The sequence below is a fragment of the Mauremys reevesii genome, linkage group 2 (genome assembly GCF_016161935.1).
Source record: "Mauremys reevesii isolate NIE-2019 linkage group 2, ASM1616193v1, whole genome shotgun sequence".
NCBI lineage: Eukaryota > Metazoa > Chordata > Testudines > Geoemydidae > Mauremys > Mauremys reevesii.
Genome location: NC_052624.1, coordinates 42,100,350 through 42,118,642, shown reverse-complemented (window position 1 = coordinate 42,118,642; position 18,293 = coordinate 42,100,350). Strand labels below are relative to the sequence as shown.

At 44.7% G+C, this 18,293-nt stretch overlaps 1 protein-coding gene across 8 annotated transcripts in view; it reads right to left on the bottom strand.

Annotated features, from left to right (window-relative positions):
• RUNDC3B (RUN domain containing 3B) overlaps positions 1-18,293 on the bottom strand; it is a 146,390-nt gene that overhangs the window by 61,786 nt on the left and 66,311 nt on the right. For all 8 annotated transcript variants that reach the window (XR_005594095.1, XR_005594096.1, XR_005594097.1 and 5 more), the window contains exons 7-8: positions 17,427-17,595; positions 412-569 (exon numbers count right to left, since the gene is read on the bottom strand). Coding sequence is in view for 5 of the 8 variants with exons in the window: in XM_039524668.1 (XP_039380602.1) it covers positions 412-569; positions 17,427-17,595 (327 nt within the window). In the remaining 3 variants the exon portion in view is untranslated. The remainder of the gene's footprint in view (positions 1-411; positions 570-17,426; positions 17,596-18,293) is intronic.

Here is an 18,293-nt window from a genome sequence, read left to right as displayed (position 1 = left end):
TGAAAATTTTACTACGTCCAAAATAATGTTTTACCTCCCACAAAATGCTTTGCATTACGGAATTTAAACCTAATAGTGATAAAATGCAGTAGAGCAATTTTAATTAGAAAAATGTATGATGAAATAGGAATAACTGTTTTCAGTTAAGCTGTCTTAGATCTTTAAGTAGTTGCTTTTTTAAATTTCTTACAATTTTAGAATTCTATACTATTGCAGGGCAGCTGTCTTTGAATATAAAATTTGTCAGCTGATGAAAAATAATTCCACATTTATAAAAAGGAGAACTACTTCAATTTCTTCAAGATTAAGTCTTACTTGTTTTCATGGGACCAGAAATCCATATAAATCATACAGGAAACCAGAGAGATAGTTACTAGTCTAGCAAAGTTTCTCCGTCACAGTCTAACTTACAGCTGGTCCTGAAGCTCTACAATTATGTACTCCAGCTGTTCCTTCTCCATTTTATGGGCTAGATCCATATCTTCAATCCTCTGTAGCAGTAGCTTGTTTTGTGAGACAGATTCAGCCAGCTGGGTTTCTCTAAGGCGTACTAGCTCTTCAAGATAACCCTGAAAATGCAGAAATAAACAAAAACCTTTAGAGAATAAGAAATGGTTACTCACCGTATGCAGTAACTGTGGTTCTTTGACATGTGTGTCCATATGGGTGCTCCACTCCAGGTGCACTGGCATCCCCTGCACCTTTGATCGGAGATTTCGAATAGCAGTATCTATTAAGCCCATGCATGTGTATTACACAATTTCGTGCTCCCTGCCATTGTTATATAGCACTGCACGAGTGAACCAACTTCAGTTCCTTCTGTACTGCAAAGCTCCACAGCAGAGAAAGCCAAAGGAAAGGGGAAGGAAGACAGTTAATGAGGCATCTAAAGGAGGACAAATCTCAAAGAGCCAGTTACTGCACACAGTGAGTAACCTGCACAGAGTGAGTAACCATTTCTTTTTCTTGAAGTAGTGTCCCTATGGGTGCTCAAGTCTAGATAACTAACTAGCAGTTTCCTCTAAGGAGGAGGGGGCTTCAACATTGACTCCAATATTGAAGAAAATATAGTTGAGCCAAACACAGCATTGGAAGCAGTCATGTGCAGCATTCCCTCTAATTTTTCTCACCCACATGGAATGAATTTTATTATGTGCACCAGTATGGAGGTGATGTGTGACACATCACCTTCATATTGGTACACATAACAAAATTCATGTGGTGGGGGTGGGGCTGAGGAGTTCGGAGTGTGGGATGGTGCTCAGGGCTGGGTCAGAGGGTTGGGGTACAGGGGGTCAGGGCTCCGGCTGGGGGTGCAGGCTCTGGGGTGGTGCCAGGGATGAGGGGCTCAGGGCTGGGGCAGAGGATTGGGTGCAGGGGGTGAGGGCTCCAGCTGGGGGTGCAGGCTCTGAGGGGAGACCAGGGATGAGGGGTTTAGGGTGCAGAAGAGTACTCCAGGGCTATGACAGGGAGAGAGGACTCCCTCCCCAGCTCTCTCTCTCCCCACAGCAGCACCGGGGCTGGGGCAGGGCGGGGTGGAGAGGCACCTCTCCCCGCCCCAGCAGCTCTGGGGCTGGAGATGCAGGATAGACACCACTCCCCCGGACCAGCAGGACTGGGCCGGGGGAGGACCGCCCTGGCCGCAGCTGGGTCTGGGCCATTCTGGCAGCCTGGAGGAGCAGTTGCAGCCGGGGGAGGAGCACCCTGGCCATGGCAGGTTGGAAGGAGGGACACCCCTTCTCCGTCTGCAGCAGGTCCTGGGTGGGTTCCCTGAGTGCCTGCACGGCGCTAAATAGGCAGCTAAGCAGCTTACAGGCAACTTAGGTCATGAGTTATTGCATAATACTCAGCGAACATATGTATCGAGGTCTAAGTCATGGCTCTACATATTTCAGTGATGGGAACATTATTGTGAAAGGCTGTAGAGGTTTAGAATGAGAGAGTGTGTTTGTTTGAGGGTGCTTGGATATTACAAGACTGGTAGCAAAAACTAATGTAGTCGGATAGCCAGTTGGAAAGTCTTTGTTTAGAGACCAGAGACCCTTTTGATCTGTCTGCAATCAAGACAAATAATTTGGCAGTCTTTCTGAAAGGTTTAATCCTATCAAGATAGCAGTCCAGGGCTCCCCTGACATGAAGTATATAACAGCACCTCTTCTTTGCTTAGGTGATGTTTAGCGTGGAGGACCAGAAGATGAATGGGTTGGTTAATATGGAACTCGGAAGATATTTTTGGTAAAAGCTTGTGTAGGAGCAGGATTACACAGTCCTGCCAGTTGCTGTTTATAGTTACCAGTCCAGAGTCTGGATCGATCTAGTGCCCAGCTAGATTGGTCACAGAGGGGAGCCAGGCTCTGTCGGTCATGATTCAATGCTCCTGGAGTTGTGGCAAGATGAACTCTAAGTCCCATAGCTTAGCACCCTTTTCTTATAGTTTTTGTTGTTGTTGAAGTCTATGGATTTTGCTGTGTCAGTTTGTGACTGGTTACTTCTTAATTGGTGTTATCTTTTGATGTTAACATTCCAAAACACCTCAGAGGGTTAGTGTGTCCTGGTTTTGATTTAAATCAATTGTCTTGTCTTTAGGGATGCCAGCCTCCACCTCAGGGTCATCAAACTGCCCTGCCTTAATTATGGGTGGGCGTTGATGGTTCTCTGGTGTCATTAATTTTTTTCACTCCTCCTTCCTTGACCATCTGGCTATAACAATAGCCTTCACACCTTATATTTTTCTAATGCATACATTCCTCATTCACACAGTCTTTTACAGATCAGAGGGGTAGCCGTGTTAGTCTGGTTCTGTAGAAGCAGCAAAGAATCCTGTGGCACCTTATAGACTAACAGACGTTTTGCAGCATGAGCTTTCGTGGGTGAATACCCACTTCTTCGGATGCAAGTAGCGGAAATTTCCAGGGACAGGTATATATAAGCAAGCAAGAAGCAAGCTAGAGATAACGAGGTTAGATCAATCAGGGAGGATGAGGCCCTGTTCTAGCAGTTGAGGTGTGAAAACCAAGGGAGGAGAAACTGGTTCTGTGCCAATTACAGAACCAGTTTCTCCTCCCTTGGTTTTCACACCTCAACTGCTAGAACAGGGCCTCATCCTCCCTGATTGATCTAACCTCGTTATCTCTAGCTTGCTTCTTGCTTGCTTGCTTATATATACCTGTCCCTGGAAATTTCCACTACTTGCATCCGAAGAAGTGGGTATTCACCCACGAAAGCTCATGCTGCAAAACGTCTGTTAGTCTATAAGGTGCCACAGGATTCTTTGCTGCTTCTACAGTCTTTTACAGAGACCTTTAAAGGTATACAAACAGCAGTATTTTCTGTGGAGGTGTGCCGCTACTACTGACATGACCCAAAAAGATCTTAAGGCAGATGATAGGCTGAAAGGGAGCACCCAATATTGAAAATGGTCCAGATTGACAGTAAAACATAGGAATCATTTATGAGATGGATGGATCAATATACGGAAATGTGTGTCCTGAAGGTCGAGGGCTGAGAACCAATCCCCTAGGTCCAGTGACAGAATTATTGCTGCAAGTGTCACCATTTTTAATTTGTGTGCCTTCAAAAAAGGTGTTGAGCAGCCTTAAATCTAGGATGGGTCTCCAACCACTCTTCTTTTTTTGAACCAAGAAATACCTGGAATAAAACCCCTTCCCTCTGTGCCACATGGGAACTGGTTATAGAGCTCCCAAGAGTAAGCGAGAGCGTCTATTTCTTGTCATAGCAGATTCTTGTGACAGGAGTGGTTGAAGATGGATGGGGAAGAAGGGGCTGACAGGTGGAAGACAAGTAAAGTGGATGGAATGCCCTGTAGAGATGATCTCCAAAACTCACTTGTCCATGCCCACTGGAAGCGGTAAAGGTGGCCACTGAAGAAAAGAAGGCAGATGAATCGATGCAGCTGGTAAGAATGGGAATGGTAACTCAGGATTCTCAACCAACCTTCCAAAATTTGTGCTTGGAGATGGAAGGCTGCGAGATTAAAGGTTGAGAAGCAAGTGGTTTTCTTCTCTGGAACCTGTCTCTTATGTTGAGGTTTGTATGATCTCTGGGAACTCAAGAATTGGGCGGGATGGGATTTCTGCGCCATCTGGGACTTGCTAAACTTTCTCTTCTGGGCAGGTGTATAGGTTCATGGCCTGTGCCAAAGTGATAGTGGCTGAGAGAAATGACAGTACTGTAAATTCAACCACTCCGTGGGGAGTCCAGGTGGAGCCTGAGCGAGCTTCTTTGGTACCAAGTGAGAACAGATAGAGCTTTTCTTGCTGGATTGTTTTGCTGATGGTACCGATGACTTCTCAGAATCAAAGACTTTACAGTCCTCAGGTCTAACAGTGCCCTCAGTACCAGAGAAACCAGCAGCCTCATGGGTACTAGATCAGAGAGCAATGGGTGCCAAAGTGGCTGGAGTCAGCAGAGACTGCAACTTCAAGGTTGAATCCCTTCCTGCAGAACTTGGGAGATGGTCTTCAGGAGTCTTATGGGAGGAATCTTGGGTCTTCCTCCTAGATATCCTTGAGGAGTGTGCCTCAGAGACAGTGGAGGAAGACAACTTACTCGGAGACCAGTGTAGTGAGGGTAGGGTGGGGACCTTTGGCCTGGGTCAGAGACCAAGAGAATAAGAAGTCGAAGTTTGATCTCCCTGGTTTTCTGGCTCTAGATTTTAATGCCAGACAGAAGTTGCACTTTTGGGAAATATGAGATTCCCTGAGACAACAGATGCACCGGGAGTGTCTGTCACTTACCAGGATTGCCTTCCAGCAATGGTAACTCAGGCTGAGGTGGTTGAGAAGGAATTGAAGGCAGTTTGCCTGCACAGTGCTATATAACAACAGCACAGAGCAGGAGACTGAGTAACATGCATGTGCGAGCCCTATGGATATTCTTATGAGAAATCTCCAATCAAAAGGTACAGGGGGCACAAACACACCTAAAATGAAGCACTCGTAGGGACACTACTCAAAGAACAAAAGTTACAAATTAATATGTTCATATTTTGCTGGCATAAGACAGTATTCCTGTTTATTTTTTATTTTATTTTAACAGTATAGTGAGCGGACATGAACATAACACTTAATTGGAGCATAGTAGTCCCTGACACAATAGGAGAGCATCTTATGGGTTATTAATGCTTGTTTAAACAAGCAATCCATGTTCCATGAAGTGGAAGCAGCAAATGGAGGAAGAGATAAATTAGATAAAATGACCAAGAAACTGTGACTGATGGACGAACGCTGGAAGGGAAAAAAAAATCCTCCCCAGAAATTGATTACAACTCTATTACTTAAGTAACAGTTGCCAAAGTCACTGAAGGTATATAAAAGAACCAGAATCAAGCTACACAGCAAGTTGATGGGATCTGACATAAAATATTTGCAATTCAACTTCTACAAAAAGAATTGAAATGAAAGAAAAGTTTCATAGTACCAAATTAAACATGAAAACAGCAATTAAAAAGTTAAATATTTATCACTTGTAATGAATACTCAATATACAAATATAAGGTAGGGCAGGAAAACACAAGAGGAGACGGTTACTCACCCTGTGCAGTAACTGAGGTTCTTTGAGATGTGTGTCCCTATGAGTGCTCTACTGTAGGTGCGGCAGCGCCCCCTGTGCCTGGAATCAGAGATCTTAATCAGCAGTGCATGTCGGACCACACTCTCGCACCATGAGCAGGACATATATCTAGCACTGTGTGGTCCGACCACCCCTCAGTTCCTTCTCTGCCACAGAGCTCATGTGTCAGCTCCAAACCAGAGAGGAGGATAGGTAGTGGAGCACCCATAGGGGGACATATCTTGAAGAACCTCAGTTACTGCACAGGGTGAGCAAACTTCTCTTCGAGTGACATCCCTATGGGTGCTCCACTGTAGATGACTCTAAAGCGGTGCCCCTAACTGGAAGGCTGAGGCTTTGGAGGAGCCTTTACTGCAGATGATGGGACTGTATGGCCCAGGAGAGCGTCAGCTGTGGCATCACGAGACATGGTGTAGTGATTGTGACACTGCATCCCATATTCTTCATAGTGATATTAAGATATGATTATGCAATAATTATAATGCAATTTTGTTCAAAACAGAGCATGTAAGGAGTCATTGGAAAAGTTATGATTTCCTGGATATGATTATCCTATTTGTATGCATGTATCATTTTTGTTTCTAATGTAATGAATATTAACTATGTATCTGTATTTCACATGTAGTCACACCTGGGTGACACCCACTAGGCAAAATGCTTCCAGTCTAAATAGCTGGTAGTGAAGGACCCATTTAGGGTAATGGGCCATTATGGAAAACAATAGGCCTTAAGAGAAGCTTATCCCCTACCTGGTGAGCCTTCCTGTGGATGTTTCAGCCAGCCTGTAAGCAATGGCTGCTATGACTCTGCAAGGGCATGTGACCACCCAACATGACTCTGGACTCCATTTTGGGGGCCTGTGTTTTTCCACAGGCTGGTCTGAGAACTGAGTTTGGAACAAAGGATTCCCGCCCTATGCTAAAGCTATATAAGGCAGGGAGTGACATTGTTTTTCACTCCCCACACAAGAGAACTCCTGGAAACACCTAAGGAACAAAGACTTGAACTGGGGGAAGTGCTGAACTGAAGCTAAAGGGATTTCTAGCCTGTGTATTGAAACCTAGGGATCCCAAGCTGCAAAGCAACTGCAGCTTGTCCCTTAAGAATCTGCAAGCCTGCCTGTATCATCAGTCTGGGTGACAAACTGCTAATTCATATCCAATCTATCTAGTATATTAAGCTTAGTTCGCGTTTTTGTTTATTTGCTAGGTAATCTGCTTTGATCTGTTTGCTATCCCTTATAATCACTTAAAATCTATCTTTTGTACTTAATAAACTTGTTTCTGCTTTATCTGAGTTTGAATTAAGTGCTTGGAAATCTTAGCTCAAGGGCAAAGGCTGTTGAATTTCCTCTCCACATTGAGGGGGAGGCAAACTGGACAATAAATTCATAGAAGCAGCAAAGAATCCTGTGGCACCTTATAGACTAACAGACGTTTTGCAGCATGAGCTTTCGTGGGTGAATACCCACTTCTTCGGATGCAAGCAGTGGAAATACTTGCATCCGAAGAAGCTTGCATCCGAAGAAGTGGGTATTCACCCACGAAAGCTCATGCTGCAAAACGTCTGTTAGTCTATAAGGTGCCACAGGATTCTTTGCTGCTTCTACAGAACCAGACTAACACAGCTACCCCTCTGATAATAAATTCATACTGATCAGGGTTTTGATGAGGGCAGGACAGTACAGCTCTGGGGTCCTAGGCTGGGAAGCTGGTGGTTATTTTGGCTGTAGCCTCTCTGTCGCTGGTTTATGCAGTGGCTGGTCAGCCTGCATGTAACTGCAGCTGGGCGTGTCCCTGCCTGTGTGAATGCTGGTGGAAGTGTAGAACTGGGAGCGCGTCTGCAGCTTGCCACTGCAGCACAGTGTGAGAGGGAGACCAGGCCGGTGAGTCAGAGGGCTCAGTGGTACCCCAGTTCCTGGTGGCACTGCAGGGTGAATCCATCACAGTGATGGGCCAGTATCAGGTGATGCCCAGGTGGCCATTTTGCAAAGGTCATCAATGAGGACATTATTGAGAAAAGCATTGGAGGTGGAAAGCGAGGCAGTGGAACATCCTCTAATTGCAGTAGGAGGTTGCAAATTGTGGAGTTGTTAGGACAGATGTATACACTGCGAGATCCAGTTGGACAGGTGTTGTTTAGAGATGGCTGAGACTTTGCATCTTTCAGCTGCTGAAAGGAACAAACGTGGTGATTTTCTAAAAGGTTTAGTTCTGTTCTCATGTGTGAGGATAAAGATTTTTGGAAACCATTCAGGAAACGTTTCGTGAGTGGGTGTGTGAAGATGGCAGTGAAAAGTGGTGATGGCTGCCAAATGCACATGAATAGAGCTGGTGGATAATCCCAATTGCTTAAAGTCTAAAATATAGTCCAGGCTAAGTGGCAGTGACAAGAGACTTTAAGCAATTGGGATTATCCACCAGCTCTATTCATGTGCATTTGGCAGCCATCGCCCATGTGGGCATCAACCTGATGAGAGGCGCACCAGCACTGGACCCTAGTCCATTTGTGAAGGTAAGCACGTCTAGTTGTGTTGTGCCTGCTATTCAAGAGTATCTGTTTAATAGTGTCTGAGCAGATTATTTCTGAATCCCAGAACCACAGAGGAACCAGGCTTTGAGGTGGAGAATCTGTGGATTGGGATGGAGGATGCAACCCCATCCTATAAACGAATCACGGAGTTGGATGGAGAGAGATTGGTCAGCATACCAGCATAAGAAGGAGGTACGTATACCAGATCTGTCATAGCCATGTTGGAGCTATAAGGATATGGGCTCAGTCCCTCTGAACCTTGTAGAGTACACAGAAGGGAGGGAAGGCACAGAGCAGTAGTGCATCCCATGTGATGAGGAATGCGTTTCCCAGAAATCCGTCTCCCAGTCCCATTCTTGAGCAGAATTGAGGGCATCATGCATTTTGTGGTGTGGCTGGGAAATCCCCAGTGGTTTAAGATAAGCTAAAGGATTCACATATCCAGTTCCCACTCGTGATCATGGGAGAATCTCCTGCTCAATGATTCAGCAGTGATGTTCTGGTGTCCAGGGAGGTATGCAGCTGAGATGGTGATGTCATGTTGGATACACCAGCTCCATAATTTCAGTGCCTTTGAGCATAACAAGTGGGACCTCACTCCACCTTGCCTGTTGAACATGCAGGTGATATTGTCCGTCATAGCTCTGATGGTGTGATGTGCAACACTGGGAGGAAATGTCGGCAAGTACTGCAAACCGTCCATAGCTCTAGGAGGTGGACGTGTAAGGTAGATTCGGTTAAAGACCATCTGCCCTATGAGTGTGAAGGTGTGCTCCCCAGCTGATTAAGGAGGCATTGATTGTTAGAATCATGGTCAGTGACACCTGAAGGAAAGGAACCCCAACATAGATGTTCTTGGGCTATGTCCAACAGAGCAGTGAATCCTTGACCATCCTCAGAATGGAAAACAGCTTGTGGAGGCTGTAACTGTGAGGGAAATATTCTGTATGGAGCCACGCCTGAAGACGCTGCATGTGTAACCATGAGTGCTTTACCATGAACATGGTGGCTGCCATGTGTCCTAGTAGCTGGAGACAAGTTCTGGCAGAGATCTGGGGACAGGCTTGTACCTTGGATACAAGTTCCACTGTAGATGAGAATCTGTGAGGTAGAAAGAAAGCTCTGGCTTGTATGGCATCTAGTTGTGCACCGATGAACTCCAGGTGTTGTATCAGTGTTAAAGTAGACTTTTCCAAGTTCACGGGGAGGCCTAGATTCATGAAAGGGTCTATCAGGATCCATATGGTGCGAAGAGCTTCAGCTTTGGATGGAGCCTTGAGGAGACAGTTGTCTAAGTATGGAAAGATGATGCCACCTTGTTTTCTTAGGCATTGACTACCGCAAGGACTTTGGAGACTACATGAGGGGCCACTGACAGTCCAAAAGACAGTACCTTGTACTGACAATGGTCGGTATCCATGGTGAACTGGAGAAACCATCTGTGGGCAGGGTTTTATTACAATATGGAAATACGCATCTTGGAGGTCAAGGGCCAAGAACCAGTTTTGAAGCACTGCAGTTTGACCAACTTGTTGAGGTTTCGAAGTTCCAGGATTAGCCACCAGACACCAGATTTTTCTGGATCAGAAAATAACGGGAACAGAAATCCTTTCTTCTATGCTAGGAAGGAACCGGTTCTATGGCTCCCAGCTGCAGAAGATGATTTATTTCTTTTCGTAGAATGGGTTCATGAGAGGGTCCCTGAAGAGGGACAGGGAAGGAGTGTGGTGGAGCAGGATAGATAGGAAAGGGATCGAGCATCCTTCCCTGATGATCTCTAGAACTGACTTGTCCAAGGTAATTAATCTCCATGATAGAAAGAATGGAGCTAATTGGTCACCAAACTGGTGGGATGTTGAAGATGGTTGGTATGACTGGAACAAGGAGAGACTTCTTGGGGCCTTGACCACACCTTTCAAAATTCTTGCTTGGCTGGAGGTTCATGAGAGGTAGCTCCTTGAAGAGTGGCCTATGTTTTGTATGGGGGCTTTTGTCGGCTCCGAGAGTCATAGTGCCTCTGAGGAGTGTACTTCAGTGGTCAGGAGCAGGAGTCTCTTTGGTGCTGGTGTGTAAATGCAGAGGGAGCAGACATTAACTCAGGAGTCTTTAAGGGAGTGTAGGGAATCATCCATATGCTCCACAAATAGTTTGGGACCTACACAGGATAAGTCTTCAACAGTGGTTTGTACCTCCTTAGGAAAGGCTGAGAGGTGTAGTCATGACACACGCCTCATGAATACAGCAGTTCTGATGGAGTGGGCAGCAGTATCCGCAGAGTCTAATGAGGCTTGTCAGGCTGTATGGGCCAGATATAAGCACCTGGCATTGTTCTTCCTATGTCTCAGGAAGGTTATGGCAGGATTCCTCTATTTTGGAGTAGTTGAGGTAGTTGTACTTGAGCATAAGAGCCTCATAATTAGATAGTCGAAATTGGAACGTGGCAGATGAATAAGTCTTGCGTCAGAATAAAACTAAGTGTTTCTCGATCTTCCCATCAGGACAGAGACTAGATTGATATTGCCATCTTCTCTCTTGCACCGCATTAACTACTATAGAATTTGGGGTGTGAAGCAAGAAAAGAAATTCCACATTTTTGTCTGCCTATCTGAAGGTTGGAAGGATGGACACTGGGGTCTGCCAGAGCACTTTCGTGGGATTGAGAAAAGCCTCATTGATACGGCAATTTTGGAGGAAGAAGATGGGTGCAGGATATCGAGCAATTTATGCTGCTGATTTTCACTTCCTCCAAAAGGAATCTGGAGGGAGTCAGCAATCCCATGGAATAATTCCTGAAAGTGCCTGCAGTCCTCAGCAGCAGGAGGTGGAGGCATGAGGAGGCTATCAGGGGAAGAAGAGGAGAAATGTAGTGTTGGTGGAGCTTCCTCCTCCTGTACTTCCACCTCACCCAGTATGGAGGTTCAGTCTCTGGTGGGCGAGAGACCGATGGAGAAGGGAAAGGTGTAGATCTCCAGCTTTGCTTCATGGGAGGCTTCCCGAATTGCACCATGTATATGGCCCAAGGGTGCAAATATGGCCAATGTGAAGGGAGTGGAACATGTGGTTGCATCCACAGTGGTCCATACCAGGATTGTGGTCTAGATGTGGATTGTGAATAATGAGGATGAGTAGATGAAGTCATTAGAGCCTGTCACAAATAAGAGAGCACAATGGAGTACTCTTCCTCATCACTGGGGAGGAGGTGCCATCCTCAGTGGGGGGAGGAGGGAGGAATGTTATGAGTCCGGAGAGAAGGATGGAAGTGAGGGGAGGTTGTGTGTGAGCAGAGGTGACTCAGTCACGTCAGATACAAGCAGATCTTTAGGGTATCTGAATTTCTGGAGAGGAGCATCATCGGTTCCAGTGCATGACTTGGTGCCGAGGGAGAGGTGCATTCTCTTGAACAGCCCACACAGGTGGAGCTGAAGACTTGGTCAGTGCTGAGGACTTGGTCATTCCGGCAGTTTCGGTGATGCTGAGGATTTGCTCTGTATCAAAGGCTTCAGTGGTGCCAACTGCTTCGGCAGTGCCGAAAAGGACACTAGTGCCAGCGGTTTTGTTGGTGCCTTAGCTGCCAAATTCAGTCTGCCTCAGTCTCCACAGCTGAGATATGGTGCCGAGGACTGCAGTTCTGCCCGGTTATGGTCCTAAGACCATTGTTTCATGCCAGTCCTGGAGGTACTAAGACGGGCCCTAGAGCTATGTCCCCTGTCAGATTATGTTGAAGTGACTGACCTTACAGGGGAAGGTGTTCTGGCAGGCTTTGTCTCAGAGTGAGAAAGAGAACTTTCTCTTAGAGGAACATGGGAAATAAGGATTGGCGGATGACCTGGCAGAGCATGAAAGCCGCATGGGGGAGAGTCTGGGCCTGGGTCCGATGCTGGACGTAGTTCTTTCTCCATGAGGAGAAGTCATAACCGAATGTTCTGATCTTTTCAGGCCCTGGCAGTCAAGTCATGACAGTGTGAACACTTTTGTGGGATGCAGGGAAACAAAAGCCTAATCTATGACGTAACAATAAAGGTAAAGCAAAAACAAAAAAAATTCTTTTGATAGAGGAAAGAAGAAGAAGAACTAAACTACACTAAAACTGAAAGGTAAGTACTATTCTAACGAGGGAAAAAAGGAGAAGCAGGCTCTGCCGTGGATTCCGTCCCAGACCAAAAGGTGGTAGAGAAGTAACTGGGGGGAGCAGTTGGACCGCACACCACTATATATATGTCCCACTCACAGCTCGAGAATGGAAAGATGCACATGTGCTGTCTGACAGACACCGATGATTAAGATCTCCAATCCCAGGCATAGGGAGTGCTGCTGCGCCTACAGTGGAGCACCCATAAGGACATCACTCAAAGAAGAACTTAGAAATGTGCATAGAATAAGGCTTTCCAAGTGTAGAGAATAATGTTTACTTTCTCAATTAAATAGAACTAGAGGAAGCTAGCAAGGAAATACCTGAAAAACTGCATGCAAGAAAAGCAGGAGTGTTGTGCTCTTCTTGCAGCTTACATGCAAACAAGATAACTGTTTATAAATCCAGAGGAATTAATTACAAAGCAAGGGAGATACAGACCCCCACAGACAGGATTTAAAAGTGTGGTGTCTAGTTCTGGTTATCAAAATTTAAGAAGAAAGAAAGTAACCAGGGTAATCTGAGACAGCAAACAGAACAGACTACCCAGCAACATTGAGAGACTAATCATTCTATATTTATGTTAAAAAAGCAAACTATATTTTTCTTGATATAACGTAGATGAATAGCTAAAAACCTGAGTGATCTAAAGTAGTAAAAATAATGTAGCAGTTAGAAATTGGGTTTGCCAAACATTTTGGAATGCCACCACCACACAATTATACAAAAGAGAAAACATCAAAAAGAAGAGAGAATGAATGCACACTGTGCCTCGTTTCTTTATGAGGGTATGTCCATAGTGGAGCTGGCAGTGTAATTTCCAGGTCAAACAGACACACCTTCGTTGGCTCTGATTGAGTAACACACTAAAAATAGACATGCAGCAATCTCGAGTACATACTTAGTGTTTCAGACAGGATTATATTCAGAGTAGCTAGCCAATCCTTCAACTCATGCTGCCACAGCCACACTTCTATTTTTAGTGCACTACTTCCACTGGAGCTAACAAAGGTATGTCTGATAGAAACGCCAGCGTGGATAGTGCTATGTTGCTGAGAGACCTATTTTTTTTTGGAAAAAAAAATTCCCACTATTGTAACTAACAGAGGTAGCAAAGATGAGCCACTGTATAAACAAAAGTACTGTGTTAGGGTATATCTGCACTTAGAGCTGGAGATGTAAATTCCAGCTCAAGGAGATGTACCTGTACTAGCTAAGACTGAGCTAGTGTCATAGGTGCTGGACTTCCCCTTTTCCCGTGTGTGCTTGATCCCTTTTTGGCCGCAGCCCCGCCCCCACACCACCCCCACCCCATTCCAACCCCTTCCCCAAAGTCCCTGCCCCAACTCCGCCCCCTCCCTGCCCCTATTCCAACTCCTTCCCCAAATCCCCTCCTTCTCCCCTGAGTACATACACATTCAAGATGCTAGGCACATCCTTGGGGCAGCTAGTCCTTCCCACCACTGCTGCACTGTTTTTTGCACACTCACTCAATCAGATCTAGTGCAGGTATGTCTCCATAAGCTGCAAATTACACCTCCAGCTCAAAGTGTAGACATATCCCTATGATACTTTAGGGTACATCTACACTGCAGCTGGGGGGGTGTAATTCCCACTTGGGTAGACATATATGCGCTAGTTCTGATCAAGCTAACTGGCTAAAAATAGCAACATTGCCATAGCAGCACAGGCTAACCACCCAAGTACATACCTAGGATCTCAGACTTCCGACAAGAGTATACCCAGGCAGCTAGCCAGAGCTGCCACTCGTGCCACAGCCACAATGTTATTTTTAGTGTGCTAACTTAATCAGAACTAGAACGTGCAGAGCTGGAAATTATACCTCCCAGACACAGTGTAGATGCACCCTTAGAACTGCTCTGATCAGTGCTAGGTATCATGGTGTTAAACATTGTGGCGCCTACAGGAGCTCTAGCTATCCTAATGGTAGCATCATTGCTATGAGTGGTGGAGTTGGACTGGTGTTAGCAATGGTGGGAAATTTCAAGGGGATAGAGGGAAATAGCGAAGACATAGCCAGTTTCATTTCATCTTTTTATTCTATATAGCTTGCCCTTTTTCAACCCGTGATTCTACTTCCTTTTGAAAGGGACTCTGCTCTGGAGTAGAACGTTGAGCCCCAGCTGCTAGGCTGGGATTCTAGCATTTGGAATACGAACATTCACCTTTATCCCTCTCCTTTTCATCCACTAAGGGAGTGCTTAGTGGAGCAGGTGTAGCCCTACCTATGGTTTTCCTTCCCCAGACTATCCGCACTCCACCCACCCCTATATATTTTATTATTTCCCATACTTTACTTTTCTAGAGTTTTATTTAAAATTTTGGCATTAAATATTCTATTAAATGAAGCCATTAAGCAGATTTTTTTTAAAACAACATAGTAGGTCTCCCTGTGATGGGACAGCTGCCCTCACTGGCAAAAAGGGGTTAAAAGGAGCCCTAGTGAGGCTGAGCTGGAGGCAGCCAATCAGAGGAGGGCTGAGAGGAGCAGCCAATCAGGGGCAAGTAGGCCTATATAAAAAACGAGCTGCAAGGCAGAGAAAGGCAGTTCTCTGCTGGGAGCACAGGGAGGAAGGACTGTGTCCCTGAAGGGCCAAGAGAACTACCAGTACCCTGGACAGAGCAGTGCTGCAAACAAGGGCTGAGGAAGCCAGAGACAGCTCCTGGCTGGGGAGTTGCAGACTGAGGCCCCGATACAAGGGTAAAGAGGGTGCCGGAGCCACGCAGGAGGTGGCTAGACCGTGGACTGCAGTTTGCCACTGGCAGGAAGTGGCTGAACAGCAGACTGCAGGTCACCTGTAAGGAGGGAACACAGTGTGTGGCACGGCTGGAGGGTTGTGTCGCTGAAGAAGGCACCACAGTCCTTGGAGAGACATGGGCCAAGAGTGGGAATCATGGCAGCAATGCACACCCAAAGGGAGCGCACTCAACCACAGAGCTAATTCTCAAAACAGGCTGAGAAGGCACCAGAATGGTAAGCGAGCTCCGTTACACTCCTCTTATGCATTTCTCTTCTTTTTCCTTCACTCCTTAATTTTTCTTTGTTTCTCTCATCAGCTTTAATTTTATTTCCATCTGTCTGTCCCACTATTTCACTTTCCTCTTTTTTCTGGGTTTTATTACTTCAAACACTCTCTCCCACCTTCAATCCTTCTCTCCTTTTTTTTTTAAGCCTTAATTACACTCACCCCCTCACACACTTTTTGTCTCTTTTCTCTGTTCCAATGTGTTACTGCCCAGTTCTTGAGGGCAGCATTCTATGTTAGAAATAGTGCTGAAATATTATGCTATAAAATGGGTTGGATATATTCTATACTAGCAAGCCACTTGAATATGCTTCAAACCTTTGGCATTAAGTCTTGTTTTTGAAAAGCTACCTAATTCTGGTACTTTTATGGCCTTTTTCATAGTATTCGAGTGACTTCAAATATTTTGCCCCCCACTTCCCTTCCACACCTCTTCTTCCTTTCTCTCTAACCCTCTCCAGTTTGAAGGAGAAATCATTTGATTGGTTTATATATTTTTTGTTGTTTATGTTTGTGTGAAAGTGAAAGTGTGTATTGTGCATCTGAGGCAAAGTTAAGTCAAAGAAATCAGTTTTGCATTTCTCTCTAAGTGATTAGTTTGATAGTCATGCTTATCTCTTTCAGAAGTAAGTTCCATAGTCTAGGTCCAGCTTTTGCGAAAGTTCTATCTCCAATACTCCCAAACCTTCTTGACTAGTCAACACTTCAATTGTTCTGGTGGAATGTAGCCATCAGATGAAGAGGACAAAGGGTTATGAACCCGGAAACTCTCAGATAGCTAGGCCAGTCCCAAGACATGCAGCTATACCAGTTATAACCAATAGCTTATATGCGGTCTACTGGCTAGAGATGGAAACTGGGAGCCAGGCATTCTGTATTAGATTTTCAGATCTGTCATCAATTCACTGTGATACTTTGGACAATTGAGTTAACAGTGCCTCAGTTTATCCACCAATAAAGTGCATATAGTAAATTCCTACTTATTGTACCACTTATTGTACATCATAGGGACTATTTTAAAGTAATTTGAAATCCTCTAATTAAAAGGGGCTATATAAGTGCTAAGTATTATTATTTATTCTGTCTAGATATTAAGAGACCTCATGTAAACTATCAGATTCAATAGTGACAGGGCACACATCAATACTTAGATATATGGAAGCCAAAGAACACAAAGCAGTGTTACCCTGTTTGGCCTGAGCAGCTAGTGAAAAATTCAGGATCTTGCAGGTTGCTACAGGTAGGAGGAGAAACTGACATCAGGAACCTTTGATACCCAGAGGAGGAAGCTGGACAGGGAGGTGCTTTGCAACTGTGAGGCCTATTTCCAATTCCTCTTGAAGTCTCATCTCCAGGCAGAGTTCCTCTGAGCTGTGTCCACTGCCTCCCTGGCACCTTCAAGGACCAGCGGGTGCTGTCCTGAGTTCTCTGCTCACTGGCCCCTTCTGGATCCCTGATTTTATCCCTGTGACCTTAATTTCCATCCTTATTTTTTCATTTGTCATCTCCCAAAATTAGTTAATGCCTGGATCCAATAGCTCTTCCCCTTAAGCTGAGGAGGGAGGCCTTTAGTAATGGGTAGGCCCACACCTGCCCACTCCCAGTGCTTCAATAGGTACCTCTGATGCAATTTTGTTTATTGACAAGAAATATACAAAGTCCTGTTTTCCTTGAACAGAGGAGACAATTCTCAGGAGATAGTTTCGTTGCTTACAGCTCCAAGCCTCTTGTCCATACTGTATGTGTTTTCTAAATCTGTTCCTGTGTGGTTCTGCTTCTCTCTCCACACTCCCCACCCAAGCCCTCCAACTCACATAAATTCAAATTCCTGGGTGGACTCACATATGCTTGTTTTAGGTTGGGAGCTGCTATAAAAGGAGTATAAATGTTTCTTACCGCCATCTTAACCAAAGTGCGTTAGTCCAACCCACCAACTTCAATGACATTTAACCTGACCCATCATAATAGCTATATTTGTTATGCTTTGACAAAAATATATGACTAGAAGAATTCTTGTTTACAGGATCCTATGTCTTTTCAATGACAATAATATCGGACATATAAATACACATTAGTTCAGTTTCAGTTACCCTCACCCTTCCACAAACTTTTTTTTTTTTTTTTACCTTCTGCTCCAAGGTGAGTCGATACTTCTGTTCTACTCTTTTGCATTTGTTGTACCAACTGTTTTCATCCATGATGAAAGGAGGTCCAATATTTTCTGGAGTACTGCTTTCACTGCCACTACTCCCCAGAGTCCTTAGCTCTTCTTCATCACTGCTGATGCTATCAGAACTGAAGAACCAAATTTATAAACCAAATGAAAATTACAGTTAACTGATAGAAAACCTGCCTTGAAACTGAAACACTGCTACTCTTAAAACATGAAATGCAAAGTGTTTTTTTTTGTTTGTTTGTTTTTAAGAAAAACAGTAATGGAATAGCTGTAGGATTAAACATTACAACTACAGTTTACAAGATAGTCATTAGTTGCTCAGCAAACACAAAGCTATTTCCTGGCATTACTTTTGGTGGTTGTGAATCTGTCTGTGAAGTCATCAGCTCTTTAGGGCAGCACAAAAAGGATGATCTTGCTATGCTAAATTGAGGAGGCGGCAATTAACTCAGAAAGGTAAGAATTTTAGCTTATCCCTTTACCTTTTTCCTTGTTACAAAGTTTTCTGCTGCAACATCAAGAACTTTTAGCTAGTTTTCAGTTGTGAGAGTTCTGCATAATTCACTTATTGTTCATGTTTCTTCTAGAAGTATTTAGCATTGTAAATACTATAAATCATAGTACTGGTATTTAAAACAGTTCACTGTTGGTATACTTCTTGAAGGCATGCTACTATAAACACACTCATTACCTATGGATCTTTTAGTCCTCATTATCAAGGATCAACATAAAAGTGTTTGAATCACTGCCCTAGTACCTATGGGGTCTAAATTTGTTTTAATTAAGACAAATCAGGCCTGCTGTGACAAACATGGGT